Genomic DNA, 27,462 nt, shown 5'->3' with positions numbered 1-27,462 from the left:
AGGAAGAGACAAGGTATTCGCCACCAAGGCTCTCTTTAGTTCCAAAGCCAACACCATGACTGCATAGAGATCTACCATGGCAAATCTGGATCATGGATGATATCCCAGTCAGTGAGGCATTGCAGCTATAAATTTGTCCTTTTACATTACATTACAACTACATTTATACCCCACATTTATCAACAAAGTTCAATGTGGATTACGGTGAGAGAAACCAATAAAATTAAAAATCCTGGAGCCATTATTCAGAACATGGGAGGTAGCTGGGCTGCCTCACGCGGTCAGCGCTGAGTCTGGGTGACGGGCGTTGAATATCTGGGTGTTTAACTGGCCAAACCAATATTCAGGGCTGGCTGGTTAAGTTTAAACCAGGCAAAGAAATCCAGCTATTTTTGTGGCCTAATTTGGCTACCAAACTTAGCTGGTGATGTGCCGAATATTAGCAGGTATCCGGTTATAGAGCACGATATAACCAGCTATCCGCCAAGAACTAACCGGCAATATTCAGCTGGAGATAACCGGCTATCTCCTGCTGAATATTGCCAGTTAAGCGCCATTTAACCAACCAGGAGCCGTTCCTGGCCGGTTAAATGATTTTAAATATCAGGCGGCTGGGAATTAAGAAAATAACATTTTAATTGTAACAATTTAATCTCCTAGATATCAATGAAAAAAGATCCATGTTTAGTTTCTTCCTAATCATACTTGGCGAAAAATTCCAGATCTTCGTAGACTGGTAAGAGATTGAAAGAGTGTCAACACGTCTACATTTAACATGGTCAACAGAGGGGAACTTTAGCTTAAACAGATGATTAGAATGGAGGCTATTGGCAGATGAAGATAAAAGACAGTAGTGGCCCACATGGACTTGGGGGGGGGGGGGGGGGAAGGAAAAAGTACTTTGCATTATGCCGGTGCTGTTCTGAAATACCTCATGGGCTGGTGAATGGCGATGTCCCAAAGAGTCCGTTCTGACTTGTCCAATAGGATGCACTTTTCATGCGGGGCTCAGGAGTTCCTGCTGATATAACTCCATGTCTCTTGCACTTCACTCCACTGAAATCTGGTTAGGAGTGAGACAGACTCCGGTGGAATGAAGGACAACAGAAGCCATGGACGGTTTCGTAGAGCCAAGAGCTGCAATGTCTCATTGCCATACTTAAATGAAAGAGTGCATAATTCCTAAAAACCTAGCAAGAAAAATAATACCACAGCGTTGCAGATAATGGTTTATCTTTAATTATCATTTAAAGCAGGTGGTAGTACACTGTCGGGTGCTAAAGATAAAGAGAGATGTTGATGTATTACACAAATTTACCATATCTCAGTCAGCTTATTCTGCTTCAACCTGTGAATTGTCTTTTGATGGCTATGAGCTCCCTGAAGCCCATTAGAAGCTGTCTGTCATTTCCGTTGGACCAGTGATTCTCAGTCTTAGCACAGACAGTCAAAAGGGATAGGATTGGATTGTAAATCTCTGAGCTGCATTCGATTCAAGCTGATTGAGTGGTCTGGCCCTGTGTCTGTCTCTACAAAATTAAGGGGATCTTTTACGAAGGAGCAGTTGCGTTTTTAGCGCATGCAAAATGCTAGAGACGCCCACAGGAATACATGGGAGTCTCTAGCATTTAGCACACGCTTATTTTCAGCGTGCCCTAAAAACGCTAGCACGCCTTTCTAAAAGGCCCACCCAATGAGCTGTAGTGGAAATGCATGGTGGTAGCTGAATGTTTATTACTGTGATATTGTGACGAATGAATTTTGTTTTAATTGTAAAACATCTTGAATGGGTTTGGCCAATAAAAGGGTCTATAAACAGTGTTTTAATAAATAAATTAAGTTGTCTCACAGCATCCAAAGCTTGGGGATCTTGATTGCTCCTATATCCTTCAGCACTGGGCAGGACAGTAACCTTTTTGCTGGAGGTGACTGCATTTACAGGAGAGTTGGGTACATCATGTAGCTCAAAGGTGATGGAACCCCAGCAAAATACAGACTGATGTAGCTGACGTGGAGAGCTAGCATTGCAGAATACCTCTCCCCCCCTAAAAAAATATGTATACATTTCTACTGATAAACAGAAAACTGAAACTGAAACAAATATTGTCCCTAGCTTTAAAACACCATGAAATGCAAAACTATGAGCTTGTATATTTGCATTGCTGCATGTGTTTCCTTTCACTCTCCCACATTGATATTGCCGGTTAGGGTAAATGGTCAAAACTCTGATGTCTGTTTCTGAATATTATCAAGGTAACGTTTTTTTTGAGAGGCTTTTTTCATATATCACTCATAATTGCAGAATGGAAATAGCAAGTAAAGCGACATAAATTATGTTATCACCATCTTACCTAGATAAACCCTGAGACTAGAGCCAGTCGGCTCTGGATTTAGACAATAGGGTTGATCTGGACTTGGGTTTACTGCATTTCCCTATTAAAGGACAGACAAGACCCAGCATTTAGTGGAGAAAACCCAGGAATGACTCAACCCTGTTGGGACAATTCTGGAGCCAGTTGGCAACCCTACCCTGAGAGTTGACCCTCTTCTGGCTTTTGGCATCCATTGCTATCTACGGACTTGGAGGTCCTGCCTTTCTTCAACAAGTCCATTGAACAAGGATTCCTAAACTTCTCGGTAGTGTGGCCCTGTTTTTAAATCTTGCAAATTTAATGAGTCCAGACAATCAACAAATTAGCAGGGGAGGGGGGTTCCACTCTCAAAATCCAAACATCCTCACTCTAGCCAACCTTCTCTTGAATCTCATTCACCCCTCCAGATTTATCCCTGTCCCTACCCCCCCCCCCCCCCACACACACACACATTTTATTGACTCACATCCTTTCTCCTCCCTCTCCCTCAGGTTCATCTCTCCACCAGCTCAGTCTTTCATACACACTGCTCTCAGGTTCATCCATCTTCTTCCTTCCACCAGACTCATCACTTATCTTACCAAGCTCCCAAGATCATCTCTAGGTTATAACATGGGCTCAGGAGCCCATTATCACGTCTCTTCCCTGCACAAGAAAGATAATGGAGGCTTAGCAGTCCAGATATAACATCCACCACCTTCTGTCCAGCACCAGTATTCCTACACCCTTCCTGTGACAGCCTCTTGCTTGTCCCTCCAGCAGCTATGAAGCCTCTTCACCTCTCCCAACGATAATGCTGTCTCTTCTCCCCTTCCCCGTGACAGCCATGCTACACTCTCCCCACCACTCTTGATGCCTCCTCCTCTTGCACAGATCGGGGAGGGGGGAATTCCATAACATAGACACTAGCAGTTACACACCTGTTAAGTGCATTAATGTTTAGAATAATGGCTTGGGTACACCCATGCACATAAAAGCCAAAATTCTGCCTAGGTGCTATTTTGCAAACACCTACTCAGCTTCCATAGCATGCATTTGCAAGGGGAAGTATATGCATGGGTGTGGCTCAGATGATGCTTGATTTTGCTGTGCACCATCAAAAGTGCAGACAGAAGGAAAGAGGAGGAATGGGGACACAGAATTACTGGAGGCAATGTGAGGCAACAGTGACTTGCCTGCTGGCACAGTCGGAGTTTGTGCAAGATGAAATTGGCTAGTCCTAGGAGACCTCTGGCTCATAATTTTCACCATCTTAATCACCAAACCCTCTTCCCCATACATGGCAAAGCACAAGGCCCCCAGTTTGCCATTAAGCCGTAAGTCAAACGAACGGTGGAGGTTTCCTTGCTCAACCCAGTCCTTAGGGACACCTAGACAGTCAGAGTTTCAGGATATCCACAATGAATATGCATGAGATAAATTTGCATACACTCCCTCTATTGTATGTAAATCTATCTCATGCATATTCATTGTGGATATCTTGAAAACCAAAGTGGAGTGGTTGAGAACCCCCGCTCTAAAGCCAAGCACAAAGCTTCAAAAATAACGAGACCCCTCCTGATACTGCAGTTATATTTTGTAAACTTTTTTTTAAATCTTAATCTGATTTCAGCAACACCTGTTAAAGCTATTTTTTAAAAATAAGATTCCTTTGTTGGGGGGGGGAGGAGGGATGGAGTGGTCACAGCACGAATGGATGGGCTACACTGAAAGACATGGAATAGGCATAGAGGATCCCTAGAGGGGAAACGTCACACCAGGAATGAAACAGGGTGGACTAGATGAGCCTTCGGTTCCTCATCTGCCCTCATTCCGTATTTCTGTATGGATGCCTCTACCTAGGAGACACAAAATTTACCCCTACGCTTTTTCTTCGCCCTCTAACTTACCAAGTCTAAGTTTTTTTGGACCTGAGATCTTCCCCTTACCGAGCTGCCTCTTCCCATGCATCTGCTCAGACTTGTCCCAGGCTCCCAGGCAGAGACAAAGAGCACACCTGTCCTCAGGAATTCTTCTGTGTGATCCAAGCTTGCCTGAAATCTGGTTTCTCCCTCCCCTCTATTGCTGGGCAAGTCCTGACGAGCTGCTGGAGAATAAACAAGCTTGTCAGGGGCTGGGCAGCTTGGGAACACACACACACACAAAAAAGAAAATGCCAGAGGGGGGAAATACCCTCAGATACTCATGCTAGCTTTCCCAGCATGAACTGTTGAACTTGGATATATGGCAGATGAAGTCTCAGGATTCTGTATCCTCTTTCCCCATAGGAACAGAAATGAAAATTAAAACCCCCCAGGGCTATTAGGTCATTGGTTGTCTTTTAAGTGAAGTAAACAGTTGGTGCTCTAAGGAGTATTGAGGAGGTGGATGAAATGTTAGCAGATAGTGTGCATTTTTGGTCCATCTTCAGTGTATGAATACAATCCTTAAGAAGTATCAGTTTTAAGTTTGTGAAACTGGCATCTTTATGGTATATGGTATAGGAGTGGAGGAGTGGCCTAGTGGTTAGGGTGGTGGACTTTGGTCCTGGGGAACTGAGGAACTGAGATCGATTCCCACTTCAGGCACAGGCTACTATTGGACATGGAATGTTGCTACTATTGGAGATTCTACATGGAATGTTGCTATTCCATGTAGAAGGCTGCGCAGGCTTCTGTTTCTGTGAGTCTGACGTCCTGCACGTATGTGCAGGACGTCAGACTCACAGAAGCAGAAGCCTGTGCGGCCACATTGGTGATCTGCAAGGGCCGACTTCTACATGGAATATTGCTAGTGGGATAGCAACATTCCATGTCGAATCTCAAATAGTAGCAACAGTGGAGGAGTGGCCTAGTGGTTAGGGTGGCGGACTTTGGTCCTGGGGAACTGAGGAATGGAGTTCGATTTCCACTTCAGGCACAGGCAGCTCCTTGTGACTCTGGGCAAGTCACTTAACCCTCCATTGCCCCATGTAAGCCGCATTGAGCCTGCCATGAGTGAGAAAGCGTGGGGTACAAATGTAACAAAAATAAAATAGATACTATTGGAGATTCTACATGGAATGTTGCTACTATTGGAGATTCTACATGGAATGTTGCTACTATTGGGGATTCTACATGGAATGTTGCTATTCCACTAGTAACATTGGTGATCTGCAAGGGCCGACTTCTACATGAAATGTTGCTAGTGAAATAGCAACATTCCATGTCGAATCTCAAATAGTAGCAACAGTGGAGGAGTGGCCTAATGGTTAGGGTGGCGGACTTTGGTCCTGGGGAACTGAGTTCGATTCCCACTTCAGGCACAGGCAGCTCCTTGTGACTCTGGGCAAGTCACTTAACCCTCCATTGCCCCATGTAAGCCGCATTGAGCCTGCCATGAGTGGGAAAGCGCAGGGTACAAATGTAACAAAAATAAATAACCAATAACACTGGTTAATCTAAACAGTTCTCACTGATGTAGTTATGTACATAACACATTACATTACCAGATGAGTTGACTGAAGATACATTATTTTATCATAAAGATCAAATTACAACTGTCTTCACTTTACCCATGACCTTGCAAGAACGCCAGAGGTGGCAGGAGCACAAGACCTCTGGCGAATGGATTTTGCAAAACTACAGTTAACTATGCAAAGCAAAGATTGTCATATCTTCAGTCGGCCCTTGTGATACTCTGTCTATAAATTTATTACTGTTATATAAACTTAGGGAAGTGATTTCTCTTTTATCCGCCTTCAAGTGGTGACAGTCAGAAACCTGCTCCCTCTATCTGTCCTTTCCAAACATTTCTGAACTTCTCTTGCTTACTGTACCTGTAACGAGCATGCAAGCTAAACTGTAATACGAAATGATGTACATAAATACACACCAATCTAATCAACTTTCCAGTGCCCAGTCAAGACTTCATTGTGAAGAATGAGAGGGATATCAATTAGATTTAAATATTAATTTCAACTAAAGTTATGCAAATACACGAATACAGACTCTTTTTGCATCATCCTTCCCTTACATCAGTCCGAAATATTGGAATGTCCTACTGAAACAACTTAAGGAGCTCGCCAACCACCAACTGTTCAAGAAGTCCTTAAAGACGTTCTTACTCGTCAAGGCTTACTCCACTGGCAACTTCAATGCTTAGCCTCTCCCACTTGCCGTCGCTTCACCCCTGTCATCTACCCTGTGTTATCCCCTGTTCCTACCCCTCCTGTCACTTTCTGGTTCTGGGCCATCATTGTCCTGTTTTGTATCCTGATATATTGTAAGCCACATTGCGCCTACTCATGTGGGTAAATGTGGAGTAGAAATGTACTAAAATAAATAAATAAATACGCAAATGGAAACAAGGCAGAATGGTCTAGTAAGTGGAATTTGTAGACCAGAAGGTCATGGCGCTTTGACCTTGCTGGAGTTCAAATCCCCGCAGGTCCCATTTATTCTCTGAGCTTGGTTTACTTTCAATTTTCCAACTTTTATTATTATCAGCGAGTTGCTTCCTTTCCACCCACAGGGTCCTTATCATGCATGGCCCTTCCAGTCTAGGAAACCTGACAGACTGGACTGCACTCAAGGAATTTAAGGTTTTTTTTTTGTTTTTTTTTAAATGCCCGACTCGGCTCCTACTAGCCAGTTCTGAATAACCCTCAAGCCCCATAGCGTGTTTGCTGCTCAATGAGTTTGCATTTTGAGCACATCGCCAGAGTTAAACCTCAAGTGCTTTCATAAAATGGATAACCCAGAAAATCAAATCCTGACTCTCTTTGGTCCAGTGTTTGAGAGTAAAAGAAAGAGTTCATATCCCGCGGTAGCAGAGTTATGCCGAATCAATTAACTCCATGGAAAGCATTATCCTGTACAGTGGCTCTAAAGCCATAGTTCTAGCTGAAATCGTTCCCACTGCAAGCAGATCTGATGTGAAGAACTCTTACACACTTCAAGAAGTAGATATTACAGTCACTCACCCCGTGCTCCTGACAGGGTCATCATACAATTAAAACCAGGCTGGTAAATACATAAGAACAAGTTATTAAAGTATTCAGTTACTGTAATTTTCACCCTCTTAGAATAATCTGTAGCCAGTCTGCAGAAGTTAATTTTCCCTACGTGATATTTAAAATGCTTTCTCATGGAATGTTGATTGCATTTCCCAAAAATGTCTCTTTTTTTTTTTTTTTTGCTCTCCACCTTTGTCTTTGTCTTCCACCAGCAAACCCTCCTTTTCAAAGTCCTTTGGCTAACAGTTAACTTCATCTCCCTATGACTCAGTTCTTACCCAAGGAATTGAAAAATATACTCACCTTACTTTTCAAAAGCTTCCCCAGAGCTTTAGGCGCATATAAAGTTTTGAGGCTGTCCCATCCCATAGCGTAGCTGAAATGTGATCTAAGCCAAAAGAAATATTAAATAATTACATGATAGGAAATTAAAAGCACACTGAAGAACCATGATTAAGTAAACTTAAATAATGCGTGTACAAAAAAAAAATAATTAAAAAAAACCAACAACAACACACACATCGGAAAACTGTTTTGTTAAACAGCCACATGGATTACAAGCTACAAGAGAGGGATTTCAGCTTAAAGCAAATTAATAGAAAGCAAGAACCAAAAAAATTCCAACATAAAAGCAGAAAAAAAAGAATGCAAACGTTCAAACTTTGGGGAGGGGAAATGAGAAAGGAGATTTAAAAGACTGGGAAAGTTCTGCCCCTTTAAAGGTGGCCTCCCTGGAGTCTCTGTCTTTATTTACACACCTATGCAGGAGGGATCACTTTACCTGCAGCAGCCGGCCAATCAGGAGCAGGGATTTCCTCCAAGGCACCGCCTTCCAGAGCAGGGCATTCTTCAGGGTGTGATGAATGCATATCTGAGGGGAAACCTCATCTTTTGGAAGGCTAGTAAAAAGTCATTTAGAGAATATCTCTTCTAATCCTGCAAATGATGGACGGTGTGGAGGGACTGGGGAGGGAAGGGCTTGGCCCACTCTTTTAAAGATTCAGCAGTTCAAATCTAGCCTGAGGTCTGAATGGAAATGAGCTTTAATTGCTGCTTTAGGTTACCTCTAGATAATAAAATGCCTTCAGCCAGCTACAACCTGGCTTCAGTGCTTTTCACTCCAGATCCCTTAACTAACTATAACACATCACTTACCGGACTCTACTCAGAATGTATCTTCTACTGCTTGCAAAAACCAAAAAACAGCGAAGATGACACAGATGAGCAAAATAAAAACGAAAAAGGAAAAATAATAAAAACAGTGAAATAAGAAAAAGGAAAATGACAAAATATGTATTAAAAAAGGAAAACTCAAAAAATGGAAATATAACTGAAGTAAAAAAAATCAAAAAAAGAAAGAAGAAAAAATGGACGACACAAGCAAAATGAATAAAAAAATAATGAATAGATTTATTGAGGTGATATGACTCGACACAGCTGTGTTTCGGCCCAACTGGCCTGCGTCAGGAGTCTGTTACACCATGTGTGTATTTTCTAGCAGTATAAATTCTTGTAGAGTATTCGATAGGACACACCTTAATGCAATAACACTATGCCTTTAAAAAGGCTATGTGCATGGTTTAGGAACAATCGTTATGAAGAATTCTGGTACGAGAATTATATATATATCTCTCTCCACGAGAGAAATTCCAAAGCTGCTTGGCGTTTGCTACTGCTTGACCAGACCACTTGTGTTTCCTGACTTCTTTGTAACACAAATTGTTTTCTCTACCCTGGATATGGAGATGCCATAACAGGTCTTTGTAAGCCACATTGAGCCTGCAAATAGGTGGGAAAATGTGGGATACAAGTGCAATAAATAATCCCTAATGGATCGTATGATTTACAGATATTATATGATCCATATTTTTACTGTATTAAATGCTAATAGACAATTTATTTATCTTGTCTGTCAGCACCTCTGCTAGATTGCAAACTCCCCGAAGTGGAGCAGACACTGCCTCTAATGTGACTGAATAGCCCCGCATGTGCTTGGCTCTGGAACCTACTAGGCCTTTGGTCATTTAACTGTATCACTGATTTCAGGAAGTCTGGTTTAAAGAAATGAGCAGGTGCATTCCAAGGATATACAGCTCAGGATTGCCCCTCGGGCTCCCTCTTGACCCATGAGGAAGTTGGGAGGAGGGGTAGCTTGGGCCTGGATTCCTGCAAGACTATTTCTTTGACTTTAAGGCTGGGATCACCCTACCCTCTCTGGTCTTGAGGGGGACCTGAGTCCCACCGGTTCGCCTCTGACCTCAAACTGAGCTGCAAATAAATACAACTGCCTCAGAATAAGCAAAGCAGAAAGGGGGGAGAGGGAGAATGGGAAAACTTTGGGGGGGGGGGGGGGGGGGGGGTTCAATGGAAAGTTACCAATGAAATACTCCTGATGCAAGTTTTTTCCAATGAACTTTACAAAACCATGAAAAGACTGTGAATGCCAAAAACTTGTGGATTCTGTACAGGGGCTACTGCAGTGGTTCATACTGTTACCCTTCTCAAAGTGGCTCCCTAAGAATTTAGAAGTGAGTCACGTAGCAGACCATATCGCAAATGACCTTGCATTGGTCTATGCTGGGTGTGTGACCTCATAACATAGGCAGGCTACACACACACCCTGGCCCAAGGTCCATGTACGGAAAACGCACAATGATTGAGCAAGAGGCAAACTTTAGAAACAATGGGACAACCTCCTTTGAAGCACCCGAGCCTTGAGTTTTGTGTTGTAGCGGGAGGTGGTGGAGAGGAAAACGATAACAGAATTCAAACATGCTTGGGATAAACATAAAGGAATCCTGCTCAGAAGGAAGGGATCCCCAGAAGCTTAGCCGGTGGTGGGAGGCAGGGCTGGTGGTTGGGAGGTGGGGATAGTGCTGGGCAGACTTATATGGTCTGTGCCTTGAAAAAGGCAGGTACAAATCAAGGTAAGGTATACACGAAAAATGGCACATGTGAGTTTATCTTGTTGGGCAGACTGGACGGACCGTGCAGGTCTTTTTCTGCTGTCATCTACTATGTTACTATGTTTCTCCTTGACATGTCTTTCCAGTAAGGGTGCATGACTCACTAGTACATGCACAGCCCGCCATACTTGCCTCTCCAGCTAGGCTGCAGTGTATGACCGTTTTTGCTTGCACCTCAATCTAGCAGTCCACTTGCTTTTAGAACCAGCTAGGTGATCATTCTGTCACCAGTGGGTGCACATGTCCTTGCCTCGAGCGGCCAATCTCCCTTTCTCCTGCTGTTCCCTCACCTCTAGCAGTTTCTAGGCTCGGGTACCTCCACCACAATCCGGGGTTGTGAAGCATTCCCCGGGTCCCCCCTTCGCATCCCTATTAAATGTGTCTCTCCAAGGCCTCTTGGAAGTCATTAATGAGTAGATTCTCCGTGACGTCTGAAAGATGAACCATGTCCTGACAGTTTCCTAGGATGAGAGGGGAACCCAGTTGTGCCAGATATTCACTCTGCTGAGGTACTGCATCTACAGACCAATTGGGCAGTTCACCTTGGGATCACAATGTAGAATCCACTCCTTGAAGTCAGGGGATGATATTGGACCAGAGAAGCACAGTTCTGTCTAATAGGATGGACAACTTGAAAAGGTCACACCTTGTCATTGAGATGAGATGCCTGCAGGGTGTCATGCAGATGTCATTGCTTCCTAAGTGGAGAAGCAATGCATCTGAAAGGGGTGTAATGCCCAGCAAGGTCTTGCTGTAAGGGAGGAGCTGGTGTCATCTCATACCTGGGACCCCAAACCAAATGATAGATGTATTTCTAATGTCCGGTCCAAGGTAGGTGCCCGGGGGTTGGGCCAACAAGCGCTTGCTTGCATACAGGACATAAGAGTGGCCAATGCTCCGTACTATCCACCGCTGCTCCTGAAGGCCTGGAAAACAAAGGAAGCAGTTAGTGATGTTGTGCTGGGCCCTCCTTCCCCGATGGTCTGACATAGGTCTGCTGATTTCCAATGGCCCAGTTTTTTAATAGCCTGAAAAGGGAGCCCATGCTGGTAGGTGCCAATGGCTGCACCAATATAGTCTCTGGATCACTGCCCTGCCTCTTGGAGAGCCTTGCACAAAACTGCTGTGAACTGAAAGAGAGCCGGCATTTTGGTGCAGCAGGAAAGCCTGGCCTCCTGGTGATCAAACTGCCAAGTAAAACCAGAGGTTAGGCAAGTAATCAGGTTCAGGACACCATGCAGGGTGACTGTGTGACCCTTTCCCTCCTGGTCTATTTTTGAACTGGCAATGTGGATATAGATCATTTCTTGTGTGATGGAGATGTTGCCCAGATGCAGTCCACCTCTGGCATTCATTTTGGATTGCATAGTCAACTCTCCAATGTATAAAGCTGCAAAAAGGCCAGTGTGAATGCGGCCCTGAACAATCGTGCCTCATATGCAGTAGTACACACTTTTCCAAGCACCAGCCACAGTAAGTGCAGCAGTTCATGGGTGATGGGGCGCCGGCCATCAGGTGGGGTTGAGACGCATCTGGGCCATCCTTTCAGTAATGTCTTAATCAGGAAATTGGCTTGTGGGTTGCCCCATCCTTGAAGTTTGGCAAAGAAGATGAAACCCGTGAAGTATGAGGTGACCACTGTCCTGGTGATGCCTCTTTCAAATGCATCTATGATGTTGCAAGCTATGAGATGATCTGGAACCGTCCCATTTTCTCATCCCTGATGCCGCGGATAGACACAGACCTGGTGAAAGGCCTTCCAATAAGCATGCCATGTAGAATGCCATGTGCTGAAGAGCTGGTGATCAGCAGGTCCACTGTGGATTTCCCAGTTGTCATAGGTCATTGGGCACTGGGGTGGGATCTTCATCCGTTGACAGTGCAAGCTGTTGAAAGAGTGAAAACTGAAATCACGAGAGAGAATCCGCAATGCAATTGTCTACTCCCGGCACGTGTTTTGCTCCGGCAGTCAGTTAATTTGCAGGTAATGGAGTACAAAAACCCAGATGAGCTCAGCGACACATGGGCAGCGTGCCGTTGGCTTGTTAATGGTCTCCACCACAGCCGCATTATCCAACCATAGGATGGCTTTTTTGTTTGCCAGTCTATTGCCCCAGATGTGCAAGGCGGAGACTATGGGGAATAGTTCAAGGAAGGTGATGTTACTGGTGAGTCCCGACTCGATCCACTGTTACAGCCCAGAGCCCGCAAACCATGCTCCATTGCAGTATGCTCCACACCTTGTCGTGCCCTCTGTGCCGGTGAAGAGGTTGAGGTCAATGCTTGACATTACCTCTAACTGAATTGAAGCTTTCCAATTAAAGTCCCATAGGAAGTTCAGTCAGAGTCGCAGATCCTTCTTCATGGGTAAGGTAACCTGCACGTGATGGTGCTTGCATGTTATGCCCCCCCCCCCCCCCCCCGTGGCTCTTGCCAATCTGTGGACAAAAACCCTGCCCATTGGGATGACTCGGCAGGTGAAATTCAGTGAGCCTATGAGGGACTGCATCTGGTGTAGCGTGAGCATGCGGTCCCTCATAGGCATTCAGTGTCGAAGAAAAACTTGTTACCGTAACAGAACCCAAACAGCGGAATGCAGTCTGGGTGAATAGGAAGGAGACGATATGCTGATTCAATATCCGGTTTTGCTATGAGGACTCCATGTGCTGCCCCTTACAGTAATTCTGCTCTTGTGGGCTGTTGCTTTTGTTCCCCTGTCACCTGTTCACATGTCTCTTCATGTTGGGTGGCTGGTGATGGTCCATGGTTTCTTGCATCGTCTGCTATGCCCCGTGCTTGGGTACTATGGGAGCAGTGAGCTGGAGATATATCATGCATATTCATTAGGATTAATGAATGCTTTTCTATACAGGGCAGGGGTGCTCAATGTCGGTCCTCGAGGTACACAACACAGTCGGGTTTCCAGGATTTCCCCAATGAATATCCATGAGATCTATTTGCCTACACTGTCTCCATTGTAGGCAAATAGATATCATGCATATTCATTGTGGAAATCCTGAGGACCGACACTGAGCACTACTGATATAGGGTTTCCTAGACCTAGCAATGTGGCCAATAAGAATGTCTGTTTGGCTTGACTGAGTTTTGACAGAAAATTATCAGCCTGTTTTGATAGATCATAGAAATAGGAGTTGATACATCTGGGTCAGGAGGTCCACAATTCTGGTTGCATTATAGGATCTGCTGTCCTAGAGTCCTGTCTAAACTACTTGCAGGCATGTGTATGCATGTGACTACATGTGCTGTGGGAGCTTTCATTTTACAAATATAAAAGTGGAAAAAACGCACAGGGGAAGTACAAACACACATGTGAATTGTGAAATACCAAGTTATCTAAACACATATATCAGCTATTTTGCAAACCTATGAGGGGCATAATCGAACGGGGCACCCAAGTTTTCATGAGGGCGTCCTTGCAGGATGGCCCCGTAAAGGGGCGTGGCAACCCATATCATTGAGACAAGATGGGCGTCCATCTTTCGTTTTGATAATACAGTCGGGGACGCCCAAATCATGAAATTTAGGTCGACCAAAGAGATGGTCATCCTTAGGTCGCTTTTGAGATGGTTGTCTCTGGTTTTTGGCGATAATGGAAACCGAGGACGCCCATCTCAAAAACGACCAAATCCAAGCCATTTGGTTATGAGAGGAGCCAGCATTCATAGTACACTGGTCCCCTTGACATGCCAGGACACCAACCGGGCACCCTAGGGGTAACTGCAGTGGACTTCAGAAAAAGGTCCCAGGTGCATAGCTCCCTTACCTTGGGTGCTGAGCCCCCGAACCCCCCCCCCCCCCAAACCCCCCAACTGTACACCACTGCCATAGCCCTTAGGGATGAAGGGGGGCACCTACATGTGGGTACAGTGGGTTTCTGGTGGGTTTTGGAGGGCTTACATTTACCACCACAAGTGTAACAGGTAGGGGGGGATGGGCCTGGGTCCACCTGCCTGAAGTACACTGCACACACTACAACTGCTCCAGGGACCTGCATACTGCTGCGATGGACCTGAGTATGGCATTTGAGGCTGGCAAAAAAGTATTTTTAAAGATTTTTTTTTTGAGGGTGGGAGGGGGTTAGTGACCACTGAGTGAATAAGGGGAGGTCATCCCCGATTCCCTCCGGTGGTCATCTGGTCAGTTCTGGCACATTTTTGATGCTTGGTCATGAAAAAAAATGGACCAAGTAAAGTCGGCCAAGTGTTCGTCAGGAACACCCTTCTTTTTTCCATTATCGGCCGAGGACGCCCATCTCCTAAGCACACCCCAGTCCTGCCTTTGCTACACTGCCAACACGCCCCCGTGAACTTTGGTCGTCCCTGTGTCGGAAATTAGTTGAAGGCGCCCAAAATCAGCTTTTGATTATGCCGATTTGGGCGACCTTGCGAGAAGGACGCCCATCTCCTGATTAGTGTCGGAAAATGGGTGCCCTTCTTTTTCGAAAATTCACCTTTGTGTGTGTCAATGCCACTAATTAGAGTGAATGCCACTAATTTATTCTTATTGTACACAGCCTTGAGTGAATTCTTTCAAAAAGGTGGTAAAGAAATCCTAATAAATAAATAAGACACAGAGGCTACAACCAATATTGAATCCTAAATTGAAAGGGAAAATAAAGAATGGGAGATCATTGGGTAAATCCTGAAAACTCGACTGGGTTGCAGCCTTCGAGGACCGAGGTTGTCCACCCCTGGCCTGACTGCAAGGGGGCATATTCGTGAGCAGGACATGGGTGTGTTTCCCAGGTACACATGTAGTTTATACAATACTATAAACTATGCATGTCACTTGTCACACCTACTTTGTTATGGCGTAAGAGGACACGCCTACACTTTGGCGTGCCAATGCTGAACTTGTACTGGTACTCTAGAGCAGAATCTGGGCACCAAGATGCCATTATAGATTTGGCACTGAGCACACAGCATTGAAGATTGTAAGCTCTGTTGAGCAGGGACTGTCTTTTCATGTTCAAGTGTACAGCGCTGCATATGTAGCGCTATAGAAATAATAAGTAGTAGTAGTAGCCTTTGGGATTCCACACGGAATCTTGCTAGTCTTTGGGATTCCGCACAGACTCTTGCTACTCTTTGGGATTCCGGAATCTTGCTACCCTTTGGGATTCCAGAATCTTGCTGCTCTTTGGAATTCTGTATGGAATCTTGCTGTTCTTTGGGATTCCGAAATCTTGCTATTCTTTGGGATTCCGAAATCTTGCTACTCTTTGGGATTCTGAAATCTTGCTACTCTTTGTCCTTATCCCTTATTTGTCTGTCCTGATTAGATTGTAAGCTCTGTCGAGCAGGGACTGTCTCTTCATGTTCAAGTGTACAGCGCTGCGTACGTCTAGTAGTGCTATAGAAATGATAAGTAGTAAGTGCCTAGATTGAGGTACCAATGTATAGAATTGCGGCCTAAGACTTCTTTGGTATCTGGCACAATACTGGCTTTCTAACATTGGGTTTTAGAAATGTCTGCAATATACACATATAAATACCAGTATTTGTGCATGTAAATCATGACTAGAGCTTCTAAAGTGATGGCCTATATGTTATAGCTTACCTCTGGCTAATAAATAACCAGGGTTGGGGGCATGACCAATCTCTGTACCATGATGGAACTTATGTGTGGTTTAGAAAGCTTGTCAGCTTTGACCTCTAAATTCATTCAATGAAATAGAATCAAGCTCTTTGCCAGCTGGAGACATCAAACACTGTCTGGGGCTGTGGTATTTTAAATTGCCCACTGTAAATCCAGTGACACGAGCCGATGCATAATGATTACTTCAAGGTTGCTCTCCCGTCTATTAACAGGAGAGAGAAGAAATGTCCTGCAAAATTTCTTCTGCTCTCAGATTCATGGATTCAGGGCCGCCGAGAGGGGGGGCAGGGCGTACAAAACTCCCCGGGCCCGGGCCTCCAAGGTGGGCCCGGTGCCGGGGTCTCTCTCCTTCTCCTGCTCCCAGGCCACCGGCCCTGTAGTGCCCAGTCTCACCTGCCTGCCCTTGGCTCCATCAACATCCCCCCTCCGTCTGCCACCGGGCCCCTTGCATTCAAATCAGCAGTGCCTCACCTCTGTGTGAAAGCGGCAGATCGCCTCCCTTTTGGATCTCCCTATGTCCCGCCCTCGTGGAAACAGGAAGTTACATCAGACAAGGGCGGGACACAGTGAGGGAAGGCCCAAAGGGAGGCGATCTGCCGCTTTCACATGGAGGTGAGGCGTTGCTGATGTGAATGCAGGGGGCCCGGCGGCGGATGGAGGGGGGGCTGTCGACGGGGCTGGGGATGGGCGGGTGGAGACTGGGGACTGTGGCGCTGGCGGCCTGAGAGCAGGAGTGGGAGGCGACAGTGGTAGCGATTGGGGGGGGGGGGGTGGCAGCAGCGATGGGGGGCCTGGGGGTGGCCTTGTCCCGGGCCCATCTCAGTCTCTCAGCGGCCCTGCATGGATTGTGGTTGGTGTGCGTTCAACAGAGAACTCTAGAATCAGTGGCCTCCCAAGGCAGGGATGAGATGCTGGCCCTGCCCCCACCCGGCCGGCCACAGTCTGGCATCTCCCTCCTTCCCTCCGCAACCCTCTTCCCCGTGTTTACCGTATTTGTTTCTTTTCTAAAATGTGGCAGTGGCAGTGATTCCCATAGGCTGCCCTGCTGCGGTGCCTCCGGCATTGGCCTCTTCGCTGTACTGCGTCCCGCCTCTGAGGAAACAGGAAGTTACGTCAAGAGGTGGGCTGCAGTAGGGAGAAGAGGCCGGAGCCGGCGGCAGGGCAGCCTATGGGAATCGTTGCCACTGCTTCTGCCACAGTCGCCTTTTGGAGAAGAAAAAACAAAGGTAAATGTGGGGGAGAGGGTTGATGAGAGAAGGGGAGAGTGCCACCTGGGCTCGCATGGACCTAATAGTAGGGCCACCACTGTTTAGAATATAAGAGCACATGGGGGGATGGGGAATTCTATAAATTGTGCTAAATGTTAGGTGCCAAGAAAATGGACACTAAGCCAGTATTCTATAGCAGCAAAGTTGCAAACCAAATACGTTATAGAATATTAGCCAAAGTCCACAGTTTTGTGGCACACTTTACGCATGACCACATATACCATGTCTACGGCTGGCATAAATGATACAGCCTAAAATCAGCATTTGGGTGCATAAATGGGTCTTTGTCTGGTATCTCTGTAAAGGTTCTATTCTATTCTATTCCTTTCATTTATAGCCCGCTAATATCCTTTAGGAATCTAAGTGGGTTACACGGTGGTAATCGAGCAATGTCACGCATGCCCAGTTACCGCCGGGTTAACGCAGGAGCCCAGAATGTAATGGCTCCCTCCCCCCCCCAAATGACCACGTGGCAAGTGCTTTACTCGCGTACGGCCATTTCCTGCAGGAAGGTGAGACTTCCCTTTTACCAGCTGCGGTAAAAGGGGGCCTCGGCGTGCGTGTAAAACATGTGCCGATGCCAGCGCTGGCGCCCTTTTGCTGCAGCTTGGTAAAAGGGGTCCTAAGTGCTTAAACCAGCTTAGTAAAAAATGCCCCACGGTGATTTGCGAATAGCAGGTGAATTTCAGTGTGGATCGGTGAAAGGTGATTTGGAAGTCCAAATTATTAAGAGTCTTCAGCCAGCCCAAAATACTGCAGCTAGACTCATATTTGGAAAGGCGAAATATGAAAGTGCTAGACCCCTTATGAAAAAATTACATTGGCTCCCATTAACAGACCGAATTACATTCAAAATTTGCACCTTAGCTCATCAAATCTTCCACGGAGATGCCCCGACTTGTATGTCAGACCTTATAGACCTATCAGCAAGAAATACTAAAAGTTCTTCACGTACTTTCTTAAACCTCCACTACCCTACTACCCTAACTGCAAGGGACTCAAATGCAAATCATGATATGCAACCAACTTCTCCTACATTTGCACACAACGTTGGAATGCACTGCCGAATACCTTACTACTACTACTACTACTTAGCATTTCTATAGCGCTGCCAGGGTTACGCAGCGCTGTACAAGTTTAGACAAGGGGAAGGACAGTCCCTGCTCAAGAGAGCTTACAATCTAAAGGTAATAAGCTATGTAGTCAGTGTATGTATCGGGAATGGGGAAGGTGGTTAGGCGCCAAAAGCAAGAGAGAACAGATGGGCCTTGAGTAAGGACTTGAAGATGGGCAGGGAGGGCGCACGCACGTCGTATGGGCTCAGGAAGTCTGTTCCATTAACAGACCTTATGTCAGACCTTATAGACCTACCAGCAAGAAATACTAAAAGTTCTTCACGTACTTTCTTAAACCTCCACTACCCTACTACCCTAACTGCAAGGGACTCAAATGCAAATCATGATATGCATCCAACTTCTCCTACATTTGCCCACAACATTGGAATGCACTGCCGAATACCTTGAAAACAACACTTGATCTAGCAACTTTCCGGAGGTTACTGAAAACGAACTTATTCAACAAGACCTATAATAAGAATTCTTCATAAAAAAAAACAAAACTCATTTCACATCTATATTAGAACTAATCAACACTGAATTCCTTAAACTGATTACTGTAATCATATTGTCATTTTTTTACGCTTGTAATGTATTATTTCTTTATTTCTAATTCTCATGAATTCCATTTACATTAATCAAAATAATACTATGTTCTTCTTATTTCGCTAATGACGGCTGTCATGGCGGCATAATGTAAGCCACATTGAGCCTGCAAAAAGGTGGAAAAATGTGGGATACAAATGCAGTAAATAAATAAATAGAGGAAGAATAATCCTGCCATACGGTGGGAAAATGTGCAATACAAATGCAATAAATAAATAAATAAAATTGTCATATTGGAACAGTATGCATCTAGGAAACAATCAAGCTCCTTTTCAAAGCACTTAGCCTCCCAAAGTTCCATAGAAACCTATGGAACTTAGCCTCCCAAAGTACTTTGAAAATATGCCTCAATGATACCCAGAAAAAGCAAACCTCTCCAGACAATGTATCTGTCTCTTTCCTAGTCTTGCTTCCTCTTACATGTGAGCCAGGATTGGAATGTCGAATGTCTTAGATGTGCCTAGACAGGTCTCTGTGAGATTAGTCTAGCTGCATAAAGCTGGAATCCTCCTCTCTCTCTCTGGTATATATTTTATGTTTTCACAGCACTTCTCAGGAATCCACTCCTACTTCACTCTTAGTTACCCGATTAAAGAAAAAAATTATCCAGATTTAAAGTTAACTCATAAGAACCAGGAATTGATTAATCTTAGGGAAAGTAGCTATGTGACATGTGTGTGGTATTCAGTAATCATGGGATTGGAGAAGTCCAAGATGTTTTTTTTAATTTTTTTTTTTATTGTTACATTATATGTTACTATTGGTTTCAATGTTCTGTTCTTGAGCTATTTCACCACTATGCTGCCATAATACTGGGCCTCGTGGTGGTTCTTACTGCTGTTTTCTTTATTTTTTATGTTGTCATTTTGTTGTTTTTTTTTGATTTTTTTTTTTTTTTCAGTTTTGCTTGAGATTTACCCACGATCTTTATCAAAATCAAAGACCCCTTTCCAAAGGTCACAGCATGAAATTCCTGCAGCTTTTTTTTTTTTTTTTTTGGAAAGGTACAGGTATCTGTAAATACAAATCTTAGACTGCAAGGCAGTGGCGTAGCCAGAAGACAATTTTTGGGTGGGCCAGCGGGTTGGATGGGTGGGCACTACAACCCCAACCCCCCCCCCCCCACACCACACACACACACACACACGCAGCGCACAGCACCTTTAAAGTTATCGACGCTGCCTCCACTCACCTTCTCCCACCGTGGCGCTGACTCGTCTCCTGCACTTCATGGTCTCCGTCTCCCACTGCCGCGGCAGCACTCTATCGGCGCTGCCTGCCTGACAGACGCGGCGCGACGACGTCCTGCTCCGGGACCTTCCCTCTGCCGCATGCAATCCACCCTGCGTAAACAGGAAGTTGAATCAACGCGGCAGAGGGAAGGCCCCGGAGCAGGAGGACGTCGCGTCGCGTCTGTCAGCTGTCAGGCAGGCAGCGCTGATAGCAAATTGAAAGCGCTGCCGTGAGGGTGGGAGACAGACACCGCGAAGTGCAGGAGAGGAGGCAGCGCTACGGCGGGGGTGGGAGAAGGTAAGGATGGGCCTGAGACGAAACTGGGTGGGCCTGGGCCCATCCAGGCCCACCCGTAGCTACGCCCCTGCTGCAAGGCCTCTTGGGCACAGACATAACCTACTGTATCCTTCACCCTGAATTTGAAAAAGCAAGCAATTAAAAGTAAACCTAAAAGCCAAAGTCACTGGATAAAAACAATGCCTTAGGCAAGGGCTGCTTATTTGTGACTAAGGTTGCTCAAGGGGGTGGGAGATGTCTGAAAGCAAAGAAAATCTAAAACCATGGTGGGTTGGGGGTGACACAATAGTAGAAGGATCACCATAAAGGACTCCAAGGTATAAGGTCACCAAACAGATAAAGAGGAATCCAATAAAACTTATATGGAAATATAATGTTTGATTTTAGCAAAATATTTCTAAAAAAGCAAGGAAAAGACCTCAAAACGCCCGACCGCTTACTTTCAGTTTTCGGGCAACAGATAAGTGCTTGACTTTACTTTATTCATGTAAAGCTGCTCTACAGCACTTCATGAGAATTAGTGAAGGTTTTTATGAACCAAATAAAATTTGAAGTTAGCATTGATATTGTCAATATATTTAAAAAAAAATTTGTAAAAAAAGAGTAAAATTGCTAAAACTTTTTGAAAAATAAATTAAAAGTTAAAATAATTGTTCCAAGCAAGGTTTTTATGACCAGTGATGAACACCACGCCCCCCAGTTAAAGCCGCCGGAAACTGAAAGTAAGCGGTCGGGCGTTTTGAGGTCTTTTCCTTGCTTTTTAGAAATATTTTGCTAAAATCAAACATTATATTTCCGTATAAGTTTTATTGGATTCCTCTTTATCTGTTTGATGGCAAGATGTGCAGACACAGTGCAGCATTCAGAACTCTCATTGTCAGAAGCGGAGTCCATGCAGACCGAAAGGAATCCAGTTCTAACTAGTGTGTATAACTTGTCTGCTGGTGGGACGCTAAACCATCAGTCAGGAGAATTCCATGAGGATAAAGTACTTTCTCCTCTCCTACCACAGTCAAACATGTTCTAGGTTCTCTGCCTCAGAGTTGGCTGCATCCATCCCTGAAGAAGTGAATTGCAAAATGTGCTAAGATTATTTGAATGCATGGCACTCTAGTAGAAATAGTACTGTTGTTGACCTATCCAGTCTTGTCTCCAGGATGGTTAACCGATTTGCTGTTATTACTTTTTCTTATATTTCCCCCCCATTTTGGTGGCTAGAGGGTGTCTTCTGCATCAAGCTTGACTGCTTTCCGTTTCTCTGTAGAAGCTGTAACATACTTTCTGTTCAAATGTGTAACCGTTACTATTAAGACTCTTTTACCCATGGAATTGCTGGCTGAAAGACCAATTCAGAGCCATAACATGTACTTCCTTATTACCAGAAGTGTCCAGAAACCCGTCTACGCAATAAACCAACTATTTCTTCAAATGACAATTGAAGTCTAGCTATTTTTGGCAGCCTATTGAATGGAGAGCTCTTCCCCCAGAATTCAGTGGCTGTCTCTATTTAAGCCATCCTTGACATGATTCATGGGTGAGTCTCTTCGTAAAGGAGGTTTATCAACCCTAATCAATAAATCAATCCGTCTTCTCTGTCAGTCTCCTCTTCATTCTAAACATCTCTAGCAGTTTTCTTAGGTTTACCCTAAGTTATTACCTTTTCTCTTTTCCTAATCGAGCTAGTTTCTCATTTGTCCTCTCACAGTATCTCCACCTTTCTTTTTTTTTTTTTTTTAAGTAAGGAAGTCTTGCAGTAGTCCCAGAGATTTATGAGTTCTGTGGCTGCACCTACTGTAGCTTCAGGCTGTTCTGTGTGTATGAGTCAAGACAGTAATGAACTCAGCAGCTTTAGATTTAACCCAATGTCATTTGCTATCCTGTTTGTCACAAAACGCCTAGCAACCCGCCTAGGGTTACCCCACAGCCACTTAGAGGGTCTGTCCCCAGCACAGCTCAGGTCTGCCTGCACCTGCCGCCTGTGCTCTATACTAGCACCCTCCTCCCACTGACTGGGTCACAACCGCCTCTGGGAGAGTCTCCCACTCCCAAATTATCCCCAGTGATTTCTAGGTTACTGGGGCTATGCTCCCAGTGGTCCCACAGTTCCCAGAAAGCACACACAGACCCAACACACAAATCACCAGGATTCTTTATCAGTCCAGACAAGCAGAGCAAACAAACAATTGTGTTTATTCTCATAAAAATTGAACACTGAACAAAAAATGTGCAATTAGCAAAACAATAACAGGTAACTGAAATATGGATCAATTATAACACTAACTAAACATTTGCATACTGGCTAAACAGTACATGGGAAGATCAGGACATATAATTCACTGAGTCTCAGCAAAGACATCTATCTCTCTTTCCTCCCAGCTAAGACTGAAGCAACAGCCAGTACTACTGGGTAATTTCAAAACTCCAGGTCAATCAGAGCCCAGAACAGTCAAGTTTCAAATAAAAACTGGTTACATCACTGTAAGGCACTTCCTATTATCTGTGGGCCAAATAAAAGAAAAAGAAGTCAGTCCTCTGTAACAGCTTTAAGCATAAACGTGCACCATCTGCTGGCCAAACAGGAGAATTATACTTTAGAATATAGTGCAGGAAAATATCCAATACATTTTACATGCTTAAAACTGCTTCTTCATTATGTTCATCTCCACGATTCCTGGGGTTTCTTGAGAGCTTTGTGAATGGAGATGTATCATTGTGAGCATGAATTTGGCTTGGAAATTTAAGTGCATGCAGACTTGATTGTACACATGTAACCTGCAAATTAATGCACATACAATTAATTTTCACGTGTTATAAAGTTCTAACATACATACAGTACATGCTTTACAAATTCATGTATGAAAGGAACTGAACAAAAAAAAAACCCACCCAAATCTGAGAAAAGTGTTGAAAATCAGAAAATGACCCTCCCCCCACTGAAACCCTTTTGGGGGGGGGGGGCATGCATGTCCCTAATGAATACTCTTAGTATAAATGCAAGAGACAGGTTATTTATGTAAGCCCAATACTGAGGAAAAAGACAAGCTATTGACATCAAGAGGTTTTTTGCCGATGATGAAGAAGTCCTAGCCATTCTTCCGCCCCGTTAGTGGATAAAGTGCTTCTTGAGGCTTCTTCCTCCTAGAAAAACTTTTTTACCTCAGTATTGGGCTTACGTAAATAAACTGTCTCTTGCATTTATACTAAGAGTAATTATCCGGAGTGGAGACTTGGTCTCGTCCACGCTCTCATTACCTCTCGCCTTGACTACTGCAACTTACTCCTCACCGGCCTCCCACTTAGCCATCTTTCCCCCCTTCAATCCATTCAGAACGCTGCCGCACATCTAATATTCCGCCAGAACCGATATACTCACATCACCCCTCTCCTCAAGTCACTTCGCTGGCTTCCGATCAGATACCGCATACAATTCAAGATTCTCCTCCTTACCTACAAATGTACCCGGTCTGCGGCTCCTCACTACCTCTCCTCCCTCATCTCCCCCTATGTTCCCACCCGTAACCTCCGCTCACAGGACAAATCCCTCCTCTCAGTTCCCTTCTCCACCACTGCCAACTCCAGGCTCCGCTCATTCTGCCTTGCCTCACCCTTTGCCTGGAACAATCTTCCTCAACCCCTACGCCAAGCCCCCCTCCCTACCCATTTTCAAATCTCTGCTGAAAACTCACCTCTTCAATGCTGCTTTCGGCACCCAACCTTTGTGAATTATAGTATTCCTATCAGACGGACTCTATACTCTATACTTGTTTTTAGATTGTACACCTGTCTTTTTAGATTGTAAGCTCCTAGAGCAGGGACTGTCCTTCTATGTTAAATTGTACAGCGCTGCGTAACCCTGGTAGCGCTTTAGAAATGTCAAGTAGTAGTAGTAGTAGTAGTAGGATTGGATTATTTGAGTGAAGGAAAAAGAAACTGTCATGAGCTCTCTATATTATATCCGAGTCCTCTACTGGGATCCATACCTTATATTTTTGGTGTAGTCATGGCTTTACCAAGAGCACTTACTCTTCACCTTTACTCGAATACTGTTCATGAATAGCTCCATAACCCTAAGGAGCCATATTAAGGGGGGGGGGGGGGCCAGGGGGCTCTTGCAGATTTCATCAAGCTCCGCTTAAAGAAACATTTCTAATGGCCATTGGATGGGCACTTCTATAACAAACACGGCAGGTTTCTTATAGCCTTGCTTAGTAAGATAACACATATCTCATTTTAGATTGGAAATGTTCATAGCGCATTGGGCTGTCCCTGTATATACGTCATTCCAGCATCCGTTGTCTCAGAATCTTGACTACAGCTGTTCTGGGCCTATGAGGAACTGGCTTTCAAAAGGTCTTTTATGGGACAGTTCAGGGCACCTGTATGCCCAGATTTAGACACAGGCAACGGTCTTCACTACCAAATCCTATGCTTTAATTCAGGTTTGCTATGAAAGAGTTACTAGCCCTATAACAGCAACTGCAAGTAACTTCAGGATAGCCAGCAACTGTGTATGATAAACCCTGTGGTGCCCCATCCCTTTAGTGTGCATGGGTTTTCTTTCACAATGGAAACCCGTGCTCGTTGTTGTAGGGCCTAACAGGACATGAAGGTCCTGAAGTTACTTGCAGGAGATAACTTATCTGCGCCTGTTCACCCTTTCCAAAAATACTAGCACTAGGGGGCATGCGATGAAGCTACAATGTAGTAAATTTAAAACGAATCGGAGAAAATGTTTCTTCACTCAACGAGTAATTAAACCCTGGAATTCGTTGCCAGAGAATGTGGTAAAGGCAGTTAGCTTAGCGGAGTTTGAAAAAAGGTTGGACGGCTTCCTAAAGGAAAAGTCTATAGACCGTTATTAAATGGAGTTGGGGAAAATCCACTATTTCTGGGATAAGCAGTATAAAATGTTTTGCAATTTTTTGGGATCTTGCCGGGTATTTCTGACCTGGATTGGCCACTGTTGGAAACAGGATGCTGGGCTTGATGGACCTTTGGTCTGTCCCAGTATGGCAACACTTATGTACTTATGTGCTTGGGATTCTGAATGGAATCTTGCTACTCTTTGGAGTTCCACATGGAATGTTGCTACTATTGGGTACTTGTGACCTGGATTGGCCACTGTTGGAAACAGGATGCTGGGCTCGATGGACCTTTGGTCTGTCCCAGTATGGCAAAACTTATGTACTTAGGATTCTGAATGGAATCTTGCTACTCTTTGGGGTTCCACATGGAATGTTGCTACACTTTGAAATTCTGCATGGAATCTTGTTATTCTTTAGAATTCTAGAATCTTGCTATTCTTTGGGGTTCTACGTGGAATGTTGCTACTATTGGGTACTTATGACCTGGATTGGCCACTGTTGGAAACAGGATGCTGGGCTCGATGGACCTTTGGTCTTTCCCAGTATGGCAATACTTATGCTGTGAAGCCAGCAGCTCTTACCCATAGTGGTGGAGGTGAGGCAGGGATGACCTGAGAGGAGAAGATCAAGGCAGTAGTGAGGGGTAGTTTCCCCTTCCACATCGCCTACAGACACCTATAGTCTTAATCCAGCCCCAAACACATGTTGTGGACATAAATTCGAATGACACTGCATCTAACTGGATTCATTCTTTCACAGGATGGAACAGCAGCCTGTGGTTCCCAGCTTGGACCACCGTCAAGAAACGCAATGTGCTCCGTGTGTGTAATGGAGTCCGGCACCCTCCACCTTCTCACTCCCCTGTCCCCAAACACCCCCCCGCTCTCCTTTAATTACTGTGCAGCCAAACTTCCAGTGAGCCAGTTGCTCCTATGTGCCCCAGCACGCAACATTGCAAACCATCTTCCCGTAAGCTCCTGAATGTCTGCAGGCTGTCCTGCTCCTGGTAGTGCCAAAGCCCTTCCCTGCAGTTTGAGAAGAGAGATGTTTGAGGCATGAAGACACATGCTGAGCCTTAGTTTTAGCCAAAGCCACAGAAACGCCTTTCGGACGCTCCCTGCTGTAATCTTCTTCTTTACCTGTCAGTTGTCCCGACTTGTTTTGCGAAGCATTCAGAAGGCAAGAATGAAATGCACTTCACTTTCAAAAGTGGGCTCATTAAAGCTGTCGGTGTAGGGAAAAGTAAATATTTGGAGGCATCAGTAGAAGGATAGAAAAGATGGACAGGCTGTCTAGGGTGACCCCCCCTCAATAGCAGGATGCTGAAAAAGCTCTGTCCATAGCACCAACCTGAAGAATTTAAGAGGTGGAGGGGCTTTTATTGGGACAAGAACGCAAGGTGACACTATGGAGAATAAAAGTACACAGTCTGGCTCAGGGTGTTGAGGCTCGAGGGTACCAAAACCTTGTCTCACTGGCTCACCGTTCACAGCAGTGAGAATGTCTTTCAAATGAAGGAGAGCTCTGGAATGAGGGGGCATATGACAAAGTTAAGAGGGAATAGGCTTAGGAGTAACCTAAGGAAGTACTATTTCACAGAAAGGGTGGTGGAGGCGTGGAATGGCCTCCCGGTGGTGGAGGTGGTGGAGTCGAGGACTGTTCCAGAATTTTAAAAGGCATGGAATAAGCATGTGGGATCGCTTAGGAACAGGAAGAATTAGGAGTTACAGAGGATGGGCAGACTAGATGGGTCATGTGGCCTTTATCTGCCGTCATCCTATATAATAATTCTCACCTGGAACATTTTGAACCTCACTCTGTGGGAGGGAAACACTGAAGGCTAGGCTGTCAGCAACACTCACTCTCACTCATAGACCCGCCCTCAGCCTCGCCCCTTCCGGACATAATTCGCAACCCCAATGTTCTAAATGAAGCCTCAACCGGAAGTGTGAGGCGCCCAAGATATCCGTTTTGGCCCATTACTGTGTGCCCCGCCTTCGTGTCACAACGTGATGATGAACGAGGGTGGAGATCTCCCCGAGGTGCGTCAAATGCGGCCACACCATCACCAACGAGCCGGACATCAAGGTGCAGCTAAGCGGTGGGGCCAGGGAGCAAGGTTCCGATATCGTCCAATGCACGAAAA

At 45.0% G+C, this 27,462-nt stretch overlaps 1 protein-coding gene across 6 annotated transcripts in view; it reads right to left on the bottom strand.

Annotated features, from left to right (window-relative positions):
• LOC115481626 (uncharacterized protein C12orf81-like) overlaps positions 1-8,050 on the bottom strand; it is a 31,044-nt gene extending 22,994 nt beyond the window's left edge. For 2 of the 6 annotated variants that reach the window (XM_030220920.1, XM_030220922.1), the window contains exon 1: positions 7,651-8,050. Coding sequence is in view for 2 of the 6 variants with exons in the window: in XM_030220918.1 (XP_030076778.1) it covers positions 4,262-4,322 (61 nt within the window). In the remaining 4 variants the exon portion in view is untranslated. Of the gene's footprint in view, positions 1-931; positions 998-4,261; positions 4,459-7,650 lie in introns of those variants that run through there. The other 4 variants (XM_030220918.1, XM_030220921.1, XM_030220919.1 and 1 more) reach the window with 4 other exon arrangements.
• Positions 8,051-27,462: the final 19,412 nt, after the last annotated feature.

This window comes from Microcaecilia unicolor, chromosome 12 (assembly GCF_901765095.1).
Source record: "Microcaecilia unicolor chromosome 12, aMicUni1.1, whole genome shotgun sequence".
Classification (NCBI taxonomy): Eukaryota; Metazoa; Chordata; class Amphibia; order Gymnophiona; family Siphonopidae; genus Microcaecilia; species Microcaecilia unicolor.
This window is presented reverse-complemented; position numbering and strand designations above follow the sequence as displayed.